Raw genomic sequence first — 24,928 nt, 5'->3', positions numbered from 1 at the left:
TCCTGACCCTACATCAAGGAAATCCTCAGGAGTTATGGATGCTTAACTCAGCTTATATAACCCTAATACCCAAGAAGGCAGATGAAGTACACGCAGGAGATTTTAGACCAATAAGCTTAGTTCACAACTTTGCAAAGTTGACAATGAAGATCATGGCTAATCAACTTGCCCCCATCTAAATCAGCTAGTCTCTTCAAACCAGAATGCCTTCATTCGTTGAAGGTGCATCCACGATTCCACGATAACTTTATGCTAGTCCAACAAACTATCAAGCTGCTGCAATGTAAGAAGACATCCAACTTATTCCTAAAGCTAGACATTTCGAAGCCTTCCGATTTTTCTCTCGAATACGCAGGAGGACTGCGCATCTTTATATTTTAGAAAGAAGGAAAACACCCACAAAGGGCAAAATACAGAACACAAACATACACCCAAACACACTTCTAAAGAACACACCAGGACAGGGAGACCTGCCACGCAGGACCCAACGTCTACAAAGCAGAAACACGGTCAGCCAAACCAATGCTCCCCAGCTGCTTGGCTCCAGCTAGAACCCAGCAAGCGAGCTCATCAAGGAAGGATCTCAGCACCTTCGCAATGGAAGGGGACTCCTCATGGAAGATCACTCGGTTCCTATGAAGCCAAAGGCACCATGCCCCAAGGATGATATCACTGTTGAAGCCCTTCTTCTTGTCTTTGTGGATCTGATTGATCACTCCTTCCCACCACTCCACAAAGGAGGCCTCCACAGGACTAGGAATAAGGTGTCCCAGGTTAAAAGGGGCTAGAATGCCATGCCAGAATTGACGTGCAAAAACACATGTAGTTAGATGTTGAATTGTCTCCTGCTCTTGATCACAAAGGGGTCAAGCAACCGGGTGGGGCATACCACACTTTAATCTGTCAGCTGTCCAACACCTATTTCTTATGGCCAGCCATAGGAAGGTTTTGCATTTTGGGGGGGCCCAAGATTTCCATAACCGCTTCCATGGCTCAAAGGTGATGGAACCAGAAAATAAAACATTGTAACAAGATTTAGAAGTGAACTGCCCAGATGCCTCATGCCTCCAAACATGTTGATAAGTTTCTGGAGACAAAACAACCTCACTAATAGAGTCCCAAAGGAGAAGGTATTGTTGCATTCCAACCAAAGTGAGAGGTAACTTGATATCTCTGATCCACTAACCATTAATAAGGGCTTGGGCCACAATTCTAGTGGAAGTTAACTTCTTGTCCACCTTTGAGAAAACCAATGGAGCTAACTCTTTGACGGAATTCCCGCTCAACCACCTACCAATCCAAAAGAGAGTATCATTACCGTTTCCCACATGGGAGATCACTGAAATGGCAACCAACGCCTTGACTTGTGGCTGAACAGGGATATCAAGTTTTCTGTAGCCACAACCACCTAGCTTGCAGTGCCCTGGTATCTTGGGCTTTTCTCTTGGAATACTTGAGGCACTTGGGGTCTGGCCCTTTATGGTGCAACCAAGTCTATAACTTTCTAGCCACCTCCTCAACCCATGTACTCCTTAATGGAAGCCCAGGGGACTTCATAAGACACAAATGAGGCCTAAGTCAAGGTGATCCTCTCTCGTTCACGCTTTTCATCCTAGTTATGGATGTGCTCAACGATCTTTTTGCTAAAGCGGAATCTGAAGGGTTGCTCTAGCTTTTAGATAGCCGTTCTTCTAGGCAGAGGGTCTCCCTTTACTTGGATGATGTGGCCCTCATCCTTAGACCCTTTGAGAGACCTAAGATATACAAAGGAAATCATGATTGCTTTGGTAGAGCCTCTGGTCTAAAAACAACCTGCAAATTTTTTTTGCATGATTCCCATAAGATGTGAGGAGCAAGACCTACCTCTTTTAGAGAGTTCTTGAACTGCTTATCCGCTAGATTTCCCTGCACCTATTTGGGTTTGCCTATCTCAATTAAGAAACATCGCAGGGGGGCTTGCTACCATGGAATGAAAAAATTGCAGAAAGACTCTTCAGGTGGAAAGTCTCACTAATGAATATGGCATGTAGGTGTACTATGGTCAGATTTGTTATGTTAGCTTTCCAACTTTTTATCTACTAATAACTTTGAATGTGCCTAATTTGGTGACTAAAGCAATAGATAAGATCAGAAGAGCTTTCTCTTGGAAAGACAGAGAAGAGATCAATGGGGGATGTTGTTTAGTGGCATGGAAGAAAGTTGCTAGACCAATAGATTTCAGGGGTCTTGGAATCATGAACCTTCAGGTTATGGGATGGGCCCTACAAATGAGGCTGCTTTGGCTAGCAAAAGTGGATTTGAGGAGAGCTTGTGCAGGATTGGAGATACCAGTACAATCGCATGTTATGACCATGTTCTCCATATCTGTGAAATCTTAGGTTGTGGATGGGATGAACACCCTCTTTTGGACTGATAAATGGTTGCATGTCCAATCTATCCAAGGGTTGGCTCCAATAGTTGTGGTAGGAATTCTTAGAAGATGTCTAAATAATAGAACATTGGCTTAGGCCTTGGTTGACCAGTAGTGGGTTGATGTTGATGTGTGTCCGGGCACCCTACCTAGTTGGCATCAGTTTTGGTGGCAAGCGCGCTCTAAGAGGAACAACAGAGTAGAAGCTCGTAGTCGAGAATAATGTGAAGGTACCAGAGGATCCACTTACACCGGTCAAGTGTGGCCTGGTGATTATGCATGTGGAAACACCTGCTGAACAACATACGAGATGCCCGACTAGGGATGGCAACGGGTACATACCCGTCGGGTCGTACCATTCCATACCCGTACCCATCAAAAAATATTCTACCCGTCGGGTTACCCATATATACTCGCGGGTATAAAATCTTACCCATACCCGTACCCGCGCGGGTATTTTTACCCGTCGGGTAACCCATACCCGCTAGGAAAGAATTAAATTCCAATATACCAATCACTCAAAATATTAAATAAACATATAAAAACAACTTCAATTTCACATATAACAAATCATATGATTACATAACTTGGTATCTAGACAAATGATAACTAGAGAAGGGTTTTATTCTAGCTAAGTTGGACTCTATTAGATGTTTATAGTGCTATTGATGCGGGTATATTTTATCCACGGGTAGACGGGTATGGGTAGTACCAACCCATACCCGTACCCGTCTACCCAACGGGTAGAGGTTTTTACCCATTAATATACCCGCGGGTAGAGAAATCATCCCGTACCCGCCTTCATATCGGGTAAAACCCGTCGGGTATTCGGGTTTCGGGTACCCATTGCCATCTCTATGCCCGACCTAGTGATGTCAAAGCCGCGCGTGGCACAATGAAGATGCTGAGGCTACATGTGGTGCGACTGGGGCCATGTGGGCCACATATGGCACATAGGAGGCACTGGGGCTGTACTTGGCAACAACAATGGCGAACCCACAAGAGGAAAAGGAAGTCTCTGTCGAGTAGGTGCCACAGGGTAGTCTCAAGAGGGAAATCCAACTCTGTGTCTGAGTTGGTGGGGGAGGTGGAGAAAGGGAAGTTCGACTGGTCGAAGACGATGTGCTGGGAGATCAAGACACAAGTTCCCTTGTGATCAGCGGAGTACCCCGGGAAGACACCATGGGAAGATCGACATGCAAGCTTATAGAGGGATGTGGTAGAGAGGTTAGGGTAACATGCATGTCCAAAGTTGAGTAGGTGATCGTAGAGGGAGTAGTGCCGAATAGGGCAAAGTGGGGTGTGGGAGCTCGAATCGCCTTATTGGGAGGCGATTGAGCAAATAGATGGTGGTGTGAAGACTTGGCACAATAACAAGCAGGGATGAACGCCTAAAACAAGGAGCACATGATATTCTTAGTAATACAAATCATGCCCTTAGCCTTGCTGTTTTGGGGAGAGGTGTACGGACAGGACATCGTAACCGAACACCGTAGGAAAGAAAGAAGGTACAGGAGGAAGAGTTATCAAACTCACGTCCGTTGTCACATTGGACCGCCTTAATGGTGCGATCAAACTAAGTGGAAGCCCATACGGAGAATTTAGAAAGAGTAGAAAAAGTATCGAACATCAAGCGCAAGGGGAATGTCCACGTGTAGTGAGAGCAATCATCAAGAGCCACCAAATAATACTTATAGCCCAAAACATTGAGAACATGTGAGGTCCATAAGTCACAGTGAATAAGATAAAAACATGCACAACTTGGGAGGAGCTAGGGAAGGGAACTCTAACATGAAGACCTAACTGTTAGGCATGAATTGATGCTCATGAGTGCCCCGACTACAAGATCAACACTTAGTGCACTCGGCTAGGATAGAGATGGTGATGGATTGGAAGCGGTTGGTGTAGTGGAAGCTAGAAGCCATTGGGTGTACAAGGGTGGAGCTATCACATCAGACAAGGAGGGTGTCAGTGAAGGCGAGTGTTAGAGTGTGTTCCTATATGTATGTGTAGGTGAGCTGGCACCACTGTTGGGCTGCCGACCCATTAGGGCTGGTTTGGTGGACAGGGAAATGGAGGGGATCCATGGGGGAGGAATCCCCTCGCTATTAAGTGTGTGTTCCTATATGTATGTGTAGGTGGGCTGGCACCACTGTTGGGCTGCCGATCCATTACGGTTAATGTTTCCCTGTGTCTATATATATGTAACCATCCTCTATGTAATACAAGGGGTTCTAGTTTCTTTTAGTGAGGATTGCGACAAGGATGGATTGAGCCGCATCTACGACATGGTGAGGATGGATGTCCGAGTTGGTGGCAGTGCCACCAAATGCAGCAGAGGGGGTTGGGGTAGAGCCGAAATCGATGGTTTAGGCCGGCGGCGCGCCTAGGCTAGCGTGTGGTGGCCTGCAGGGGGCAGCAGAGGTGGAGCATAGGCACAACGCGAGCCTGAAAATCAATGGCCAGGTGGTCAGCATGCCCATCCCTATGGGAGGCACGCCGGTGACGTCCGGAGGCGGCGCCTGGGGGGCGTATCAGGCGGCGGCTGAGACACGGCCGCCGCCGCAACCCCGACGAGGGCCGGGGCGGCTCTGGCTATGCCAACCCACGTGCCTCTCTAGCGAGGAAGGATGGGGGTGAAGAGGAGAGAAAGCATCCCCAGAAGTTGCCGCAACCATGGGATGACCGACCAACAATGGTGGTGCTCGAGAGGGGGTTAGGTGGCAGGGGTAGGGTGGTGGCAGCCAAGTTAGGGCTAACTATCTGATACCATATTGGAAGAGTGTAAATGGATGGCTTATATTAATTGGAAGAGTGCTACACTTTATTAACTAACCAGCCTTGCCTAGGGTTACGTCCCACTAGCAGGCCACATGGGCCGGGCTCTAGTCCCATACACATAAGCAGCACATAACAATCTAACATCTTTTATTATATGCTATTCTGTATGAAAGAGACATTTTATATGTTGATACGTGATGCTTTATTCTTTCTTGGCATAATTTCTGTGTTCTGTGTAGTGTCTTTTCTTCTTTCTCTGTATTCTTGATCATTTGCTAAGCACCTTAATATTGCATTTCTGCTTTCTGATTTTATGGTCCTACAGGTCAGGACACTTCTGGATAAAGCTAACGCTCTATCTAAGATGTGGAATGATGCTCCAGTGATAGTTTGTGGAGATTTTAACTCTACACCCAAGGTAATGTTCTTGTATGGGTCTCTATTTATCTATTTGAGATTACATGGTAATTTACTGTTTTTGTCTAGGTAATGATTAACATAGACAAGTATTTAACTTTTATCTCATTTCTTTCTTATTCAGAGTCCATTGTATAATTTTATGTTGGGGCAAAAGGTAGTGTTTTTTCTCTTCAATCCATTAGTGTCGCTGATTTCATGGGGTTGAAACCTAATAAAGCTTCCAAAATGTGCAGTTGAATTTGTCTGGCCTTGCGAGAAATACTATATCTGGACAGCAAATTGGTGGTAGTTCACAGGGGCTATATACTGGCCCTAATATATCTGGGTGAATCTTCTGCCTTTTGAAATTGTTTACTATTTGTTTTTGGCCAATCTCTTCCTACACTGTAACCTGTCTTTTTCTAATGTTTTATAGATGTGTGATTCTGTCAGGGCCTAAGGAGGCCTAAGGAGGCCCACGGAGGGGCTGCGGCAGCAATAGTGCTGCGGCAGCAGCAACCATGGGCCCTCCAAGGGGGATTAGATAAGGATGGTTATAGATAAGATTAGAAGATTAGTTGAGATTACTTAGGAGATTAGTTGAGATTATCTAGGAAGGTTATCAGTTAGTAGTTGAGAGTTTTTAGAAGAGTTTTAAGGAGATAAGGATCTCTACCTAGATAGGGGCGGACAACTGTCCTATTTATGTAATGAATGGATGAGAAATAAAGTAGTCAAAAATTAGAAGGGAGAAACCCTCCTTGCTCGGCCGTGGGCAGAGGCTCTCGGCCGACGTTCCTGCCCATCAATACCCCTCCAATTCCTCACCGATCTAGCGACCATATCATTTGGTATCAGCGACCTACGATCCTCCGGCCACCATGAGCTCCTCTCCACCAGCACCACCCGCCACCCTGCCGCTCACCTCCCAGCCGCGCACACTGCCGCTTGCATCCACCGCCGGCGCTACCCACCTCCACCGCGCTCGGCAATTCCACCGTCGGTATCTCCACCAACCTTCCCACGATGACAAACGAGCAACTGGCGACGTTCCTTCTCCACTTCTCCAACAATCTGGGAGCCATACAAGCCCAGATGATGGCGCTGCAGTCTGACGTAGCCGTGATGAAGGCCGTCATGATGGGCTCCCAGCCGCCGTCGTCCCTACCTTCGCCATCCGAGGCCGTAGCAGCTCAGTCGTCATTGTCACAGCTGGCCCTAACAGCCACCCCAGCGTCCTTCCAGCCGCCGAGCGTATCGATCCACCAGCTGCACTTTCCGCGATCGTCATCTCAAATTCCGACATGGGCGTTGGGATCAGATCCGCTGCCGATCTACTCGTCAACAACGCCGATCACCACAGCAGTACCGCCGGCGCCGGCGCCTACTACTGCCCTGGGGCCTTGTGGCGGCGCGCAGCCACCGGGCGTCCGGTACTGGGGGGGGGGGGTGGATGGGACCATCCACCTGCAGGCTGCAACACGTGGTTTCCTTGCGTGTCGGCGGGTGAAGCAGGTGATGGGGTGCTCCATTGCGGGGGAGCCGTAGCTGCACCAGCGCGGCCGAGCATTGTGGTGGCTGTTCACCTCCGCATACAAGAGGCTGCAAGACATGACACCCCTCTACAACGCTTCGTCCAGCGTTGGCCCTCATCTGCGGAGACCGGGCAACTACCACGACTACTCTCCTTCGTACGAGGGGACAGCACCAACGTCGGCCTCCACGGGCCCGCCTTCGAAGGCTGCTGTGTCTTTACCTCCGCGGTTCCAGCTCGCGCCCTTCTCTTTAATGTGCAACATTTTCTTGGGACACATGATGATGCTTGCAGTTGCAGTATATCTAGAATAATTAAAAGATGAGCCGAGATGTAAAAGGTTCATTTTTGGTGATATGTTAGGTCATTACAGGTCGTTTGTTGGATGCTGCAGCTCGAGGACGAGCTGCTTGTCAAGGGGGTAGTGTCATGGCCTAAGAAGGCCCATGGAGGGGCTGCGACAGCAGCAACCATGGGCCCTCTAAAGGGGATTAGATAAGGATAGTTAGAGATAAGATTAGAAGATTAGTTGAGATTATTTAGGAGATTAGTTAAGATTATCTAGGAAGGTTATTAGTTAGTAGTTGAGAGTTTTTAGGAGAGTTTTAGGGAGATAAGGATCTCTAGCTAGATAGAGGCGGCCAGCTGGCCTATTTATGTAATGAATGGATGAGAAATAAAGTAGGTAAGAATTAGAAGGGAGAGCTCCCTTCTCTTGCTCGGCCGTGGACAGAGACCCCTGGCCGACATTCCTGCCCATCGATACCCCTCTCCAATCCCTCACCGATCTAGCGACCATAACAGATTCATTGGTTGCTTTCTATTTGTGACAGATCTCATCCACCTTTTTATGCAACCAACAATAAAGTGGGAAACATAACTCTTATAAATGATTCTAAGCCTCAAACGGAAACCACAAAGTTGGTGGAGAATTCTTCCCCTGCCAGGAGAGAACCTGTTTTAACTGACACCTCTTCAGAGTCTGTCTTTGACTCCAAATCAAGTTGCACTTCTAAGCTTGACAAGCAAGGATTATCGAACTTGTTGGAAGATCCTGTAAAGGGTGCCTGTACTTCTGATGCTGATGAAGAGTGTAAACCTGCTGACAAATCCAGCGAAGGGTCTCCTGGACGGATCAAAACTGAATCTGGAGAAGGACATGACATTACAGATGCGCCATCTGCTCCAGCTATCTGTACTGATATCCTTAGGTCAGGTTCATGTAAAATAATTGATAGGATCCAGCTGCTTTCTTCAGACAACTTGGCTGGTGATGTGATTTCAGAAGAACTTACAGATCAACTGTTTACTGTCCCACAAGATAAGCCTCAGGAAAAGGAAAATACCATCGATTCCATGTTGTCTGCTGAAGAGAATTGTGCAGCTAATGAACCAGAGTCATCTCATTTCAATGGTTCTAACTTCTAAGAATGTCGCTGATGCCATTCACCAGATGAACACTGTGAAGCTAGGAGAGAGTAGTAGTGGAGTAGAAGAACCAGTACATCAACCAAATGATGCTGCTTTAGATGCCTGTGTCAATCAATGTTCGGCCGAAGTGATAAAGAGGCATTCAATCTCTTGTAGAAATGAGCCTGAAAACAATGCTTCTGCTTTTGAGGATGATACAACAACGGATGAAGTTACCTAAGAAGATGTTAATTCTGACCCTTCTTTGAGGAGTTGTCTGGTGGTAATGGTCACTTACTTGAAGAGGAAGACCAGCTTCCAGAAACTTCAAATAGTTCACCATCTTCGCAGCAGGTTACTTTAAATGATCCGTTGATATGGCGCCGGCGCCTGGGACTCTTCAACGGTGAGTGGAAAAGGAGATGGGCTTGGGGAATGGAACGCAGGGGGTATGGGGGTAAGGGGGCAGCTAGTGTCACGGCTGGCTGGATCAGCCAGGGTGACCGAAGTATCTGTCCACTAAGGATTAACTTCTTCGATGATTCTCTAGTACAAACTATTGGCTGGCTTTATAGATTATGAGCCACCAAACCTTTCCTATTATTTATCCTAGATATTTGGAAATAGAAATATCAAATCTAAACTTCCTAACAACTCAACCCTTGATTGGAGGAACTGATTTAGCTTCCTAACAACTCAGCCATTGATTGGAGGAATTGATTTATTCAATCAAAACCTTCCTTCTATCCTCTTATTGCTTTCTTGCGTTGGCTCCTTCCTTTCCTACACCTGCTGCTGGCCTTGTGCGCCTTTGATATTGGCGGCCTACAAACTGGCCCACAACATTTCCCTCCATCCCAACAAAGAACTCTTCCGCGAGCTCGAACTCTGGATACCTCTGCTTGAATTCTTCGAGTGGTTCCCAGGAAGCATCTGTCTCAGCACGACCAGACCACTGAACCAACAATTCCCACACACCTCTGTTGAGTCTGGCACGTACCACCTTGGATGGTGTTGGTAGAACACGACCATGCAAGATCACAGGTAATGGTACCACTTGTGGTGGTGCCTCCCCTTCAAATTTCTTCAGCAAGGAAACATGGAAGACATCGTGTATGCGAGCACGAGGTGGCAAATGCAGCTTGTATGAGACCAACCCTACCCGAAGGAGGACCTGGTATGGACCATAGTACTTTGGCCCAAGTTTTGAGGGAGCAGCTAAAGTTAGTCCGACTGCGCTGCTGTAGGCGAAGCCACACCCAACCGCCGACTTGGAACTCCACCTGGCGACGTTTCCTGGTAAGCTTTCATGGTGATTTGTGCCTCAAGAAGACGCTCCCGGATTTCCAACAAGAATTTTCGCGGTCCTGCAGCTAGTGGTCCAGTGCTGCTACCTTAGTGGAGCCTGACTGATAGGACAACAGGGTTGGCGGCTCCAGGCCATAGAGGACACGGAATGGCGAGCACTTGATGGATGTTTGGTATGAAGTATTGTAGCAATATTCGGCCCATGGCAACCACTGCAGCCAGGACTTCAGTCGGTCTCCTGCAAGACACCTCAAATACATGGTGATGACCCGATTTACCACTTCGGATTGACCGTCGGACTGTGGGTGGAATGCTGAGCTCATGTTTAGTTTGACACCGGCCAACTTGAACAATTCAGTCTAGAAAAGACTGGTAAAGATTGTGTCGTGGTCGCTGACGATTGAGCAGGGGAGCCCATGTAAGCGGACGATGTCGTCGAAGAAGGCCCTGGCCACGGACGATGTCGTGTATGGGCGGCGAATAGCGATGAAGTGTGCATACTTCGAGAATCTGTCCACCATAGTAAGGACCACCGTCTTGCCACCAGCACGTGGAAAACCTTCCGCAAAATCCACGGAAATGTCGCTCCAAACCTCCGAAGGGACGGTTAGGGGCTGAAGAAGATCGACGAGATGTAGATGATCGGTCTTGTTCTTCTGGCAATTGGTACACCCGTGCACATAATCGCGGATGCGCTGCAACACGCCGGGGTTGTGGAAGGAGGCGCGCCAGCGGTTGACCGTCTTTTGGATACCTTCATGGTTGTTGTCGTGGACGTACGCCAACAGTTGTGACCAAATTGGCGACACATCTGGCACATAGACGCGACCGTCGAAGGTGAGGAGGCCATCCACCCCAGTCCAACCGGCTGGAGCAGAGCCATCGGCTATCTGCTAGCGTAATGTCGCAGCCTGCTGGTTGGTGAGGAGCTCGGTCCGCAGCGCTTCGAAGAGCTCGAAGGAGGGCGAGGAGATGGTGTGGAGGGAGGCCACCACCTCCTCGTCACGCCGAGACAGCGCATCGACCGCCCCATTCATCTTCCCCGGCTTGTACTCGACGATAATGTCATATCCGAAGAGCTTGCTCACCCATGTGTGCTAAGGAATGGTGGAGAGGCGTTGATCCAAAATATACTTTAAACTATAGTGATCAGTACGAGCCGTAAAAGGCTATCCCCAAATGTATGACGAATCGCCTTGACCAAGCCGATGAGCTCACGCTCGTAGGCAGGCCGTTTCTGGTGGTGGGGCGCCACGACCCTGCTGAAGAAGGCGATCGCACCGTCGCCTTGGTGCAGGACGGCGCCGAAACCGGCACCGGAGGCATCGCAGTCGATGAAAAAGCGTTGCTCAAAGTCTGGCATCTGTAGTAATGGTGCCGACATGAGCGCTTGCTTGTGGGTCTTGAAGGCGTCGTCGGTCCAGCGGAACGCCTCTCGCCTGAGGAGAGTGGTGAGACCGTGAGAGGCGCGGCCACCATACCATATCATGCGATGAATTTGCGGTAGTACCCTGTCAATCCGAGGAACCCACATAGAGCTCAAAGTGATTTAGGCGGTGGCCATGCCTCCACAGCCTCAGTCTTGGCAGGGTCCATGGCCACACCGTCCGATGAGATGACATGCCCGAGGTAAGCGACAGTCTGAGTGCCAAAGAGACACTTAGAACGCTTGAGCACCAACTTGTGTGTCCGCAGCAACTGGAACACCTGCTTGACATGTTCGAGATGGTCGGCCCATGAACGACTGTAGATGAGGATGTCGTCGAAGAAGACCAACACGAACTTGCGGATGTATGGCTTCAACACCTCGTTCATGAGAGCCTGGAATGTAGAAGGCGCGTTCGTCAACCCGGACGACATCACTAGGAACTCAAAGTGGCCTCGATGAGTGCGGAAGGCCGTCTTGGCGATATCGTTGGTGTGCATTCACACTTGGTGATAGCCACTGCGTAGGTCGGGCTTGGTGAAGAAGCGTGCGTCGCGAAGCTCGTCAAGCAACTCGTCTACCACCGGAATGTGGAACTTGTCCTTGACTCTTTTAGTATTGAGCTCGCGGTAGTCGATGCAGAACCGCCATGTGCCATCCGCCTTCTTGACGAGGAGTACTGGGCAGGAGAATGCCGAAGTACACTCCCTGATGATCCCTTGCCGAAGCATGGCGTCGCATTGTCGCTCGATTTCATCCTTGAGGAGCTGAGGGTAACGATAGGGACGCACAACCGTGGGCGCTGTCCCAGGAAGAAGATGGATCCAGTGGTCATGTCGGCGTGCTGGAGGGAGGCCCCTTGGCTTCGCGAAGATGACAATGTAGGCAGCCAACAACTCCTCCATCAGATTCTGCTCCACGTTGATTGCCACGCACTGAGGGGCTATGCCCCCAATGCTGGTCCATCGCACCAGACGGCCGTGGCGCCAGAGCGCCATAGTGAGTTTATCGTAGTTGCAGACGATCGACCCGAGGGAGCGCAGCCAGGAGACGCCCAACACCAGGTCGAAGCCGGTGAGGGGTAATGTTTTTTTTTTCTCGAACACGCAGGAGAGTTGCGTATCATTATATTAAAAGAAGAAATAAACAAGGTCTAAAATAGACCGGGGTACAACTGACACCTTACGGCGACCTGAACGAAACTAACATAGACTGACTCATCTATAGAACTCTAGGCTACATGAGGGAAGCAACAAGGGAGGTCAACCCCTTGGCCCCGACAGTCTCCCACATACAGCGCTCATCCCCAGCATGGATTAGGAAATTAGCAATATTAGGGGAAAGGCCATCAAAGATGCATCTGTTCCGGTGATTCCACAAAATCCAAGCGCCCAGAATAATGAGGGAGTTTAGGCCATCTCTGAAGGACCTCTGAATAGCTTCATTTGCTTGATGCCACCACTCCATAAAATTAATATTCGTTGGTTGGGGGGCCAAACCCTGCAACCCGAATTGCCTTAGAAGGAGGAACCAACATTCTCTTGAGAAAACGCAATTCACAAGCAGATGGTCAATTGTCTCCCTCTCCTGATCACATAAAGGACGGTAATGTGAAGTAGTCGGTGGCGAACTCCTCGTTGTGGATGGCGAACAAGGTCTGGTTACAGACGCCCCTGCTGGCAACGCGATCCCCGTTGGCCACTGTGACTGTCAACCCATGTCGATGCCCGTCGTTGGTGTAACCTGTAAACCCAGGTGAGATACTATAGAGTCACGGATGAATGTATGTGTGGAGCCCGAATCTACCAACGCCACTAGGGGTACGCCGTTGATCACGACGCGCAACTTCAACGTCTCCTCCATGTCGATGCCTGCCAAGGCATGGAGCGAAATGCCTAGTGCCTCGGTTGCGTCCTCCACCTCCCGAGCGTCGTCCAGCTCCATCAAGAACACCCCCTTTCCAGCACATTTGTGGTCGGGGGTGTACTTCTCTGGGCAGTGGTAGCACTCCCCATTTGCTCTCTTCGCCACCAGCTCGTCAGGGCCCAGCCGCCGGAACCGGGGTCTGGCTGGGACCGTCGGTCCTTGAACTACCGGCCTGGAGCGGCCAGCAACGTGTGCGGTCGCGCCTTGACCGCCTGTAGTCGCCTCCAGGCGACGCTCGTACGCTCGCGCCAAACTCATATCCGTCTGAAGATTGGCGGGGTACTGGAGCTCGACGTCGGTCTTGAGGGGCTCTCCTAGCCCAGCGGTGAACAGATTCACCTACTGGCTCATCGTCAAGTCGGCACAACGACAGAGGAGTGTGGAGAACTGTCGTTGGTACTCTTCCACCGTACCCGTGCGATACAGGGCGTTCATTTCCGCCAAGTTGTTGGTACGGATGGGCGGACCGAAACACATGTGGACGAACTCGGCGAAGCACGACCAGGACAGGATGTCGTGGTCGCGTTCGAGGGCGTAATACCACTCGACGGCCACCCCCTCCAAGGACAAAGTGGCGTGCCAGACTGTCTTCGGTCATGGTGCGCATACCCCGAAAGTATGTCTCGCACTTATTTAACCAAGGGAGGGGATCCGACTCACCATTGTAGCTGGGAAAGTTGGGTCGGTGTTGGGGACGACCGCCGTCGTCGTGGCGCTCGTGGCGGTGGTGGAAGTTGCCGTCGCCGTTGTTGGAGAGGGGCGACACGGTGGAAGAAGACGAACGCTCAGGGTCGAGGCCCTTGTCGGCTTCCATGCGTACCAACCGGGCATCGTGAGCGGTTAGCCGCCCGTTGATGGTGGTGATTTGCGCCAACGCCTTGTTCTGTTGGTCCAGGATTTGGCGCAGGGTCTCCGCAATGGAGGGCTGGTTAGGATCTTCCTCAAGGCCGAACATTGATGTCGATGCCAGAGGTGTGGTCTTTGATACCAAATTGATATGGCGCTGGTGCTTGGGACTCTTCAACGGTGACTGGAGGAGATGGGCTTGGGGAATGGAACGCAGGGGGTATGGGGGTAGGGGGCAGCTAGTGTCACGGCTGGCTGGATCAGCCAGGGTGACGAAGTAGCTGTCCACTAAGGATTAACTTCTTCGATGATTCTCTAGTACAAACTTTTGGCTGGCTTTATAGATCATGAGCCACCAAACCTTTCCTATTATTTAGCCTAGATATTTGGAAATAGAAATATCAGATCTAAACTTCCTAACAACTCAGCTCTTGATTGGAGGAACTGATTTAACTTCCTAACAACTCATCCCTTGATTGGAGGAACTGATTTATTCAATCAAAACCTTCCTTCTAACCTCTTATTTCTTTCCTGTGTTGGCTCCTTCCTTTCCTGCGCCTGCTGCTGGCCTTGGGCGCCTTTGATACTGGCGGCCCACAAACTGGTCCACAACATCCGTACAGGTGGACACCAGAAGAAATCAAAGCTGCCACTGGGAAGGATGAATGCACTTTCATGAAACACAGTTTGAAATTAAGGAGTGTATATACTGACGTCGAGGTAAGTACGTCTTTTTTCCTTTTATTTTGTACGCATACAGTGGTGGAGGACAAAAGGAAAGGGAGGCATGGCTAGCTAGAAGAAAAAAAAGAAAAAAGAGAGAGAATTGTTGCACACGGCAGGCATCGAACCCGCAACCTGCTGTTTCAAACGATAATCACACCACACAGGAGCGAAGCCAGGTAGAGAGTAGTGGGTGCACATGACAACAACAACAACAAAGCCTTTTTGTCCCAAGCACATGCACCCACGAAAATTTGTAAACTAATGAATCAGACTAAATTTTTACTATATATCATTATGCACCACCTGCAAGTAATTATCATGCACCCTCAAGGCACGTGCACCCTCCTATGATTCACTTTAACTTTCCCACTGTCACCACACATGCCTTAGTAATTATAAAGGAATATGGAGGTTTTAGAAGTTGAGGTATGACAGCTGCCATACTTTGCCATAACGAGTCCTCCGCCACTATCCGCATATTCAACAATTTATTTTCAACCATTAAATTTGTGCAGTTATTTAAATTTGTTACCCCATCGGTTCTGGAATATAAGGGGATCCAAGCAATTTTAGGGCATATTATGAAGTACAACAAATAGGATCGTTATGCTAAGATTTTTTATTCTGCCCTTTGCCTCTAATCATTTAGAGGCATATGCATCCTTGTTTGGATGACAGACACCTGTTAGAAGTTTAATCATCTGCTCCTTTATTGACTGGGAAAACTGTAGGGGAATCCCCTGCAACGGCGCAAAATTATTTTATTAAAAAAGATAGACAAAGGAGTACATGAAGGCTGTACAAACAAGAGAAAAAAACTAAACCAGAGGAGACGAGAAAAGAAACGAGAAGGGGAAGAGGGGGGGAGGAACCCACAACGCTAAAAACTACGAACTACAAGGAAGAGAGCCAAAGATTCACAAGACTTTTCAGGTCAGGGGGCATTCTGAGCGTCTGCAGCTCCACTGTCTGAATAAAACCAGATTTCCAACCAAGGAACCACGGAGAGGAAACCTGAAAAATAAAGTTATTCCTTTGCTTCCAAATCTCCCAGGATGCGGCCGAAAAAGTCTTCATGAAGGAAGGATGCCCAAAATTTTCCCTGCCCGCCTGAATCATACTGAAGAAGCTTTGAGAGTGTTCCCAATGAATCCCGAGCAAATCCCAGCAATCCTGACTGAATGAGTGAATGGGCACTGGAAGAACAAATAATAAGTAGTGTCTTCGCACCTCAGATCGCATAAAACACAAGAGTAATCGTCATTGTCCAAGTGAAAGTTTTTCCTTCTGAGTAAGTTCCTGGTATTGATCCTATCCTTGAAAACCAGCCAAATAAAGACTTTAAGCTTCTTGCATGTCTTAGCTTTCCATACCCATTTGAAAGGAAATTTTGTTTATAAGCCTTGGAGGAGCGAAACAAGTCATTTCCCCAACAATATGTTCATTTGTCCGTACCATTCTTGTCGCCGATAATTGTCTGAAGCTTATCTGAAAGCTTGTGAAGATCCTTCGTGGCCTCGATCGAAAGAGGAGTGAAAAATTGCTGTGAACCTCATTGTTATCAATAAACTGTTTAAGAGAGCAGTTCTGATTCCTGGAGAAGGTGAACAGCCGCGAAAAATCTGCAGCAAGAAGAGAGCTGTTCCAGACATCTTTCCACATCAAGGTCTTACCATCTCCTACCAAAGGCATTGCTAGCCCCCTATACCAGTCCATCAACTTGCTGATATCCTTCCACCAGAAGGAGCCCCTCAAGCTCAAGGAGGTGATGTGAGGATCAGGAACATGCCCAGCCCTATAGTACTTGTTCCAGATTAACTGAACCCATGGTATGTCCAACCCAGTGGCGGGGCTCTATAAAATTAACGCCCCGGGCCACTCTATAAAACTTGAAGGTTACTTTAAACAGCCCCCAATATATTGTGCGGCTAAATATACCGCTAAAACAAAATATACCACAAACATAGACTAAGATAGTATTTATCTCAATTCAGCATCTAAAAATACAATAAACTTGATAAAAAATATAAAAGTACCTAATTAGAGGCGATTTGGTCCTTCCCCGCCTCTAATAACTTCATCAACATTAGCACGTGAATTTGAACCTACACATTGCAAGTTATATATTTGTATAAAATGAGAGATACAACATGACAATATAACTAATGAATGCAAAAATTTATAAGTGAGCACAAAAATATACCACTTGAACTTTGTGGAGGTAGCTTTTTCATACGACTCTTCAATTCTTGAAAATGGTATAAAATATTATCACTTTGAATGCTTGCAAATATCTCTCTCTCTCTATATAGCATACCATGCTATGATTCAACCAATCATTTCCCATCTTATTTCTCAATTCTGTCTTGATTATTTTCATAGGTGAGAAGGCTCTTTCAACCGTGGCAGTTGCAACAGGCAAAATTAAGGCTAATTCAATGAGACGATAAACCAGTGCAAAAACCAGGTGTCTCTCGGTTTGCACCATCTTAATAGCCAGATTACCAAGGTCTTCACAATTTGCAAAATCAGAATTACCCCTCACATCAACAATAAATATATCGAGTTGGTCTCTAAGGATCAAGATGTCATATTGGGAGAAGTCTGCAGAATAAATCTTAGCCAATTCTATCAGCTGAGCTTTGTCATAGCTGGCAAATGAATTTCTTGGATCTAGACAAAAACTGCATCTCAATAATTGAGTAGATCTTTCAGTGAAACGATTGTTTAATTCCACAATAACTTGATCATACTCAACAATAAAGATCTCATTTTTGAAATGATGATAGTAAGTCACTAACTGACCTCCACGTCCCCTTGAGCGACCTCAGACAGTAATTGTATAATCCATCTTTGGTACAATAATGCTATGTTGGTTACAAAAGGTCTTTACCTCCTCAAACAATTCTTCCCATCCATTATCACGTACTTCACTAATATTCCGCAATGTGTCTCCAATCAATCCAACAACAAGGACAATATTCTGATCTTTTCTTTGCAAACATTGTGACAAATCATTAGTCTTGCCTAATAACCTCATCATGAGATGTAGAATAAGCACAAATTCAAAGCTTTCCATTTGTTTCAACAAACTGGAAGCCATACATTTCTTATCCCCACTAGAGCCATCATCAGACACAATCTCTAGTACCTCTAGAATAGCATCCCACATGAGAACAATACGACATAATGTTTTATGATGTGAACCCCATCGAGTATCCCCAGGTCGTGCTAGGTTGGTTTCTTGATTTTTCCCTCTATCTGAATTTTCCCCCCCCTCTCCAATTGATCCCTTCTCTTACAAGAAGCATTAACACTATTCACAATCAAGTTGCACGTTTGGAAGAAATCAAATACAGAAGCGCAACACTTAGCAACTGAAACAACCACTAATTGCATTTGGGGTCATCGCGGAGCTCCCATTCCACTGTTGCGGTGAAATGGCGATCTGTCTTGCGCTTTTGGTTCATGGCTTTCTCTGGCCCGACCTTCTGTTCCTTCTTTTTCTTGTCTTTTCGGGATGAGGACATATGCTGAAGAACCTCCTTACTCATAGCGTATTTATATGTGACCTGAAATAGAGAGGCTAGAGTGGTTAGAGCCTTATGAACAAGCTTCTGAGGTAGCTCCCAATCCCTGAGGACTTTTAAAACGTAGATGGCTGTTTCCTCTGGCATAATGGAGATGTCGGTCTTCACATTGTGCCACCTTTTGATGTAACTGCGCAGGAACACCTGTTGGGATGGTTTGGACATGTCCAATGGAGACTTCTAGAGTCATCAACGTGTAGTGGGATCTTAAGATACCATAGCAATGAGAAGAGCGTTCAACACCAGTTGGGATGGTTTGGACATATCTAACAGAGACCTCTCGAGTCACCATGCGTAGTGAGATCCTAAGATATGATAGCAATGGGAAGAGAGTAGGGGTGGTAATGGATCGCGATCCAAATATTTCTTCACGATTTGTTAGGGTCCTAAATTAATTTTAGTTTAAAAATGAATAGAAATAGAGTCCGATCCTAATCCGATCCGATCCTTAAATTTAGAGCCCATTGTCACCTCTGGAAGAGAGACATGACAAAGTCAAAGTTGACATGGAAAAATGCAGTAAAAGAAGACTTGAAAAGATGGAATGTACTCAAGTTTTAGCGGAAAACATTGTGGTCTCCGATGGGTAACTCTAGTCTACTCCAACTTGTTTGGGACTAAAAGACTTTGTTGTTATTGTGTTATGAATTATAACAAATGACATATATAACCCTCCCTGATTACTGTAGATATATATTAATGGTAGGCATGCACGCGAATGGTGCTTTTTAGAGGATTTTTTCTTCTAGAATTCTTTATAATTTGGGATAAATTTGAATGCTTGGATGTCTTATATTTTAGGACGGATGGAGTGAGTAGAACATGTACTAGTTTCCTTTTAGTTAATGTTATTGTAGAAATAGATAAGATTTCAGGTACCCACAAAATGCAAATGATTCAAACAGGATTTTGAAGGAACAAAAGACGCCAGCAAGGAACCACTGGTGACAAGCTACAACAGAAAATTCATGGGAACAGTAGACTACATATGGTAAACAACTATCCTACTGAAGATAATGCAATGTAAACACCCAAGCATTCAACGATCTAATGTGGCAATCGTGTTACAATTTAGGGCCTCGGAGGGTCTGCATACTGTTAAAGTCTTGGACACATTTCCCATAGAGATTTTGAAAAAAACAACTGGGTTCCCGACCAAGGTACTGCTGATCCATATTTCTTACGCTCGCATCTCTTTAACATTTAATAAGCCAAATCAACCAATTGCTGTGCTGTGCATGCTAATCAGCCAATTTATGTTTGTTTCACAGAAATGGGGAAGCGATCACATTGCCCTTGCCTGTGAATTGGCTTTTACAAAATGACGCCTTTTATCAGGCGGAGAGGGCGCCTGCATAGTTGCTAGTGACCAAACACACCTCAAGAGAAAGAATACTGTCTACAGGACGATTAACTGAACCAAACCTCGCTCTTTTAGAGCTCGTTAATTTATTTCATTTTTTTTTCGACACACCTTTTTGAATTGTGCGTGAGTATGGAGAACCGGAGTACATCATTTGGGTCCAATTTTAGAGCATTGTTCCTGTTTGATTGGCTATGGAGAGTGTATTTTGGTGTGCTGCCACTCTACCTGCGGCCCTGCCATCTACTGGTTCAATGACTTGTTTGAGTCAGTATGCCCTGCACGGCACTGTTTGGTGATTTAAACCCTGCACGACAATTATAGAGTACAACATAATTGCCCTGATACACCGACCGGCGTCTATTGCCATCAGGATATAGATGGCCAAATGGAAGTGCCGGAACCTAGTCACAATACTAACACCTCTTAGCCGTGCCGTGTTGGCACGATAGAACAGGACAGCCCATAGTGGCAGGACCAGCTAGAGCACTACAATAGTACACAATTACATAGTACACAGTTAAAACATTGAAAAATCAAATAAGATGCTTAAGCATAAGGTATGTGGAGCTCCATCGGTTCTTCACAGCTTGCTTAAAATAGACAAACACAAAAATGAGTAGATGACAAATGAATCAAGATTAGGGCCTTAGGGGATAAGAGCACAATCCACCACAACTAGATCTAGAGATGATAAGAGCACCACAAGTCCACAACAAACATCTTATTGCCTTACCACAAGTGTCAACCTCGTTAGATGTCGGCTAGAGGAAGAAGACGTAACACCATAGCAGCTTATCATCTCTTACCAAAGCCCCAAGCCACCAAGGTGAGGAGAAGCCAGAAGGGGGAACGTGAGGTGGAGGACCCTACCGGAGGTCGGAGCCTAGAGGTGAGGCGGTGGTAGAGTGGAACAGTCGGTGGCAATGCAGATTTGGAGGAATGGGGAATCGCCCCCAAATCGCCAGGCGCCAGAGAGCGGAGAGTCCGAGAGGGTTCAAAAGAGAGCGTGAGAACGGGCGACTAACGAGATGGGGCCTAGGGGAGGGGGCGATGGGTTAGGGTTTAGATGGAGCCGGGCTTAACCGTTCTTGGGGCTAATCGGGTCGTGCCCGTGCCGAACCAGCGTGCTTGGAAACGCGGCCTAGACACACTACTAGCCACCGGGCCATGTTGTGCCCCGGGTCGGCCCGATTAGCCCCACACTGTTGGCCATCTATAGTAGTACCTTTGATTTTTTTGAGGGAATTGCATGACTCGTGTTTTTTTAAGTTTGCATTTTCTTTTTTAAAACAAACAACTAGCTTGTCCTATTCTGTTATCTGCATTTAACAATATTAACTCAGTTTGTAAAAACACATTTATACAATTGCATCATTTTATATCGTTTTATCATCTGTTTGTAAATTTGCCTATATTTTAATATAAAATTTTAGCATAAATCTAACAAAAAAATCTAAACTAAAATCAACATTTCACTGGTCGCTCGTTTATATTTAATTTACGAGGTGGTACTATGTGAGAGCTGCAGTGCATGTGGCTTCGTGTTGTGTTAGATTTGAATGATTTATTAAGGCTATTTGTTAGATGAGAAGTAGACATGAAACTAGTGTTTTAATATAATAGAGATAGAGATTGGGTGTGTATGTTGATCTAGTTTAATCAAATTTCTGCTTAGAGCAACACGACGGTGAGCACTTTCATCTCCCGTATGCATCCGCCCGCGCCGACACGGTTCAGGTAAACAGAACGTGCCAGGTGGGCCTGGTTGGGTACAACCCAACGACAACGAGAAGCGGAGGCCGGAGGCCACCGCCAGATCCCGCATAAACCATCTGCTCTACCCTCCTTCGCGCGGCCGGCCTGATTCCTCACCCCTGCTCGCCGCGAAGCACAGCTCTGTCACCGCGGTTTGCCGTGGCCGGCGAAGATGATGTCCGGCGGTGGGTACTCCGCCCTCGACGACCCCAAGGCCTCCGGATCCGTCCCGGTATCCAACCGCCCTTTCTGCCAGTCTCATCCTCTCGCGCTGCACACAGCCTCACTCTCTCTCTCTCTCTCTCTCTCTCTCTCTCTCTCTCTCTCTCTCTCTCTCTCTCTCTCTCTCTCTCTCTCCTGTCACACCACGCAGGCGGCCACGGGGACAGATCCGCCGGCCATCAGGTTCGCCGACTCCAACCTCCAGACCTTCCCGCCGTCCGAGGCCAGGGGCAAGATCTCCGGCGCCTACCGCCCGCCCACCGACGCCGATGGTCAGATCTCGCGGCCTCAACTCCTGTGCTCTTCACGTTTCTCTTCGGATACAACTCGCTGACCTGGCCACGGTGGGCTTTTTTGCGCAGACACCTTCTCGTCCAAGGGCGGAGGAGCCGGAAGCGGTGGCAGAGGCGGCAGCGCCGGGTTGGATGATGCCGCGCAGGGCGGCTGGTTCCGCATGTTCTCCGTGGCAGCGTACAAGCCCTACTTCGACGTTGACACCTCTGACGTTGTCGAGAGAATCTGGGAGTCCGTCTTCCCCTTCCGCGGCACATTTACCGAGAAGACCTCCGAGAACCCTGACCTGTATGCTTTTCAACCAGTTCCCCTTCCAGATGCCAGAGTATAGCTCAATTTCGCTGCATTACTGAAACATGTTCCCTTAGGTAGCAGATGTGATAGATCATTGCGAATTTTAGCTAATATGATATGATGTCCTTCAGTGTTGAATGTGGGTGTGTTTGGTTTGGCTGGATGGTGTTGGTTTGTAGTTTTGTGCATTCACATTTCTGATTCTGCACACTGGTAGCGGGGTTGCTCCAAATACTAAATTCTTTTTTGAGCGGGATCTGCTGGTTTTTTGTTGGACTGGTCCTTGGAACAGTTATTATTGTCTAACATTGAGGATTGCTGATATGATTCTTTGAATTTGTTTTAAGATTTTAGTGTCACAGCCCTTCCTATGAAATTTGCCAATCTCTATTTAGTTTATTCTAGCAAATAACAAGCATAGTATTTACGTTTTCTATTGGATTGAAATACAGATTTATGATGTCCTTTTCAGATGCATTATCTTCATTTGCAGTCAATTTGGTGTTTCTCTATGTTTTGCGCATGGTCGCCTATTGTGGATGTACATCAAAGTAGAATATGCCTGCGAAGTTGCATTGAGTGCTTATTTTTGAAAAGAACAGTTTGGCTATCAACAATTCCAATTTAGGACATTATGAATGATAGTTTTATAACTTTGTAACTAACAATGGGATAATGGTACAGAGTACATGGCAAATGTGAGTCACCTGGAAGATTTTGTAATTGTATGGATGATTAATTCTTTGTAATTTTATACTGATCTGTTATGCCTTCTGTTTCAATTTGTATTGTGTAGGTATGGGCCATTTTGGACATGCACCACCCTGATTTTCGTTGCTGCATCTATTGCCACTTTTGTCACCTACCTATCTCACAAATGGCACAAGAAGGAATGGAACTATGATATCAACTTGGTTACCTGGTCTGCTGGCTTATTCTATGGCTACGTAACCTTTGTTCCTCTTCTTCTATATGTTATTCTCAAGTACTTCTCAGCTCCTGCTGGTCTAGTGCAATTGTGGTGCCTATACGGATACTCCCTGTTCATCTTCATTCCAGCATCGGTAAGTTTCTTACAGAAATGCACATATACTACTTAGACATTGCAGTTCAATTAGTTTACGATTTTGTGCTGCTATGGCCTATTCTTAAAATTGCTTGAAATTTGGCCTTTTCTATCGGAAATGTTCGCTGGATTCTAACACTTGTAAACTGATCAGCCAGCTTGAGTTTAAATAATTTGCATTGCTTTTGTAATGAAAAATGAAACCAATTAATTCCAAGGGTCATTACTACCACCATTTACCAATATAATTTGTAACTACTATACATAGTAGTAAAACATGTACCTAGCAAACAAAATATATTGGTAAAGTTTGGTTTCATATGGCCAAATACTTTTCTTTGGATCAATTGTCAAAATGAAAAAAATGTTTTAGTGGCATGGACTCCTAGAATAGCTGATATTTGGAAGCACTGGGACTATTTTTTACTTCCGTATAAGCAATATCTGTCATTTACTGATTCTCTGTTGACGAAATACTATTATATATTACTTGTTCAGATTTGGACCATTTGTACACTGCTTCAGCATTAGAAGTTGACTAAAAGTTCTTTCTCCATTTTTTGTGACAGCTTCTGTCTATTGTGCCAATAGAAATATTCAGATGGGTGATTGCTGGTGTTGCTGGTTTCATGTCTGCTACTTTCGTTGCTGTAAATCTCCGTGCGCACATTGTAAACTCTGGCGAGCGATGGTTCCTGATCGTTGCAGGGATATTCCTGTTGCAGCTGGGGCTTGCTGTTTTGCTGAAACTCTATTTCTTCACGATAACTGTATAGGGTTATTTACATCTGTGCTTGTACTAGTCAGGAAAACACACAATTTTCCATGTGGAGTCACCTCCATGTTCATTGGACATCGATGTAATTTCATCGGGTATACAACGTGTTGAGCACCATTTGCGGTACTGAGCACGGCTGGATGGTACGACCCTGAGGACCCGACGGTCCGGCACGCGGACGGTCCGCCCGTAGGCGTGGATAGTCAGCGAGTAGATCGAATCAAACTGTTAAAAATCCTATCTCATCGCGTGTTTAGCCCTTCAATTCAGCGGTAGCTGTTGGAGAACGTCTAGTAACAGGTCTAGACCTTCCCCTTATATATTTGAAGGAGTACGACCGATTAAACAACCAATAATCGATTAATCAAATTATCTTCTGTTCTTTAACTTTTGCTTAGGAGTAGACAATAACTTAGATTCCTCTCTAATCTTCACCTCTCTTCGGCTCTATGTCGTTTAGAGGCGTCTTGAATGGCTTGTTGATCCCAAGACACCCTAGAATCTCTCCTTCCTGACGGGGTCCCTCTCGGGAGCGAGATTTAGGCGTCGTCGGTGAACTCCGTCGTCCCTGCGCACGCATGGACTATCTGTCCACTAGGCGCGGACCGTCCGACTCGTTAGGCAGGAACCCTAGCCTCTGCGCCAGGTCGTGGACCATCCAGCCCCTGGTCGCGCTTCCGCAGAGAGCACCGCCGCCGGTTCTCATCGCAGTGATTAGCGTTCGGATCGGCGCCAACACACTTTTTAGCGACTCCACTGGGGACATTGCGTGAAGACCTATCAGATCGACCCTTAAT

At 46.8% G+C, this 24,928-nt stretch overlaps 2 protein-coding genes across 5 annotated transcripts in view; both read left to right on the top strand.

The window, feature by feature from the left end:
- The window catches only part of LOC100273526 (uncharacterized), a 28,041-nt gene extending 8,095 nt beyond the window's left edge, over positions 1 to 19,946 (top strand). The window contains exons 9-15 of one of the 4 annotated variants that reach the window (XM_035965737.1): positions 5,517 to 5,609; positions 5,733 to 5,765; positions 5,845 to 5,936; positions 14,664 to 14,760; positions 19,281 to 19,347; positions 19,432 to 19,516; positions 19,628 to 19,946. In XM_035965737.1, the coding sequence (XP_035821630.1) occupies positions 5,517 to 5,609; positions 5,733 to 5,765; positions 5,845 to 5,936; positions 14,664 to 14,760; positions 19,281 to 19,304 (339 nt within the window). In that variant the 3' untranslated portion in view covers positions 19,305 to 19,347; positions 19,432 to 19,516; positions 19,628 to 19,946. Of the gene's footprint in view, positions 1 to 5,516; positions 5,610 to 5,732; positions 5,766 to 5,844; positions 5,937 to 14,663; positions 14,761 to 17,148; positions 17,229 to 19,261; positions 19,348 to 19,431; positions 19,517 to 19,627 lie in introns of those variants that run through there. The other 3 variants (NM_001147944.1, XM_020549572.3, XM_020549571.3) reach the window with 3 other exon arrangements.
- A 1,585-nt stretch (positions 19,947 to 21,531) lies between these two features.
- LOC100194180 (uncharacterized) lies at positions 21,532 to 24,277 on the top strand. The gene is made up of 5 exons (NM_001139227.2): positions 21,532 to 21,709; positions 21,851 to 21,971; positions 22,062 to 22,281; positions 23,084 to 23,351; positions 23,923 to 24,277. Exons 1-5 carry the CDS (start codon positions 21,650 to 21,652, stop codon positions 24,127 to 24,129), a joined length of 876 nt encoding a protein of 291 aa, NP_001132699.2. The 5' UTR covers positions 21,532 to 21,649; the 3' UTR covers positions 24,130 to 24,277.
- The last annotated feature ends 651 nt before the right edge of the window (positions 24,278 to 24,928 follow it).

This window comes from Zea mays, chromosome 3 (assembly GCF_902167145.1).
Source record: "Zea mays cultivar B73 chromosome 3, Zm-B73-REFERENCE-NAM-5.0, whole genome shotgun sequence".
Lineage (NCBI taxonomy): Eukaryota > Viridiplantae > Streptophyta > Magnoliopsida > Poales > Poaceae > Zea > Zea mays.
Note: the sequence above shows the minus strand (reverse complement) of the source record. Positions and strands in the feature narration are given on the sequence as shown.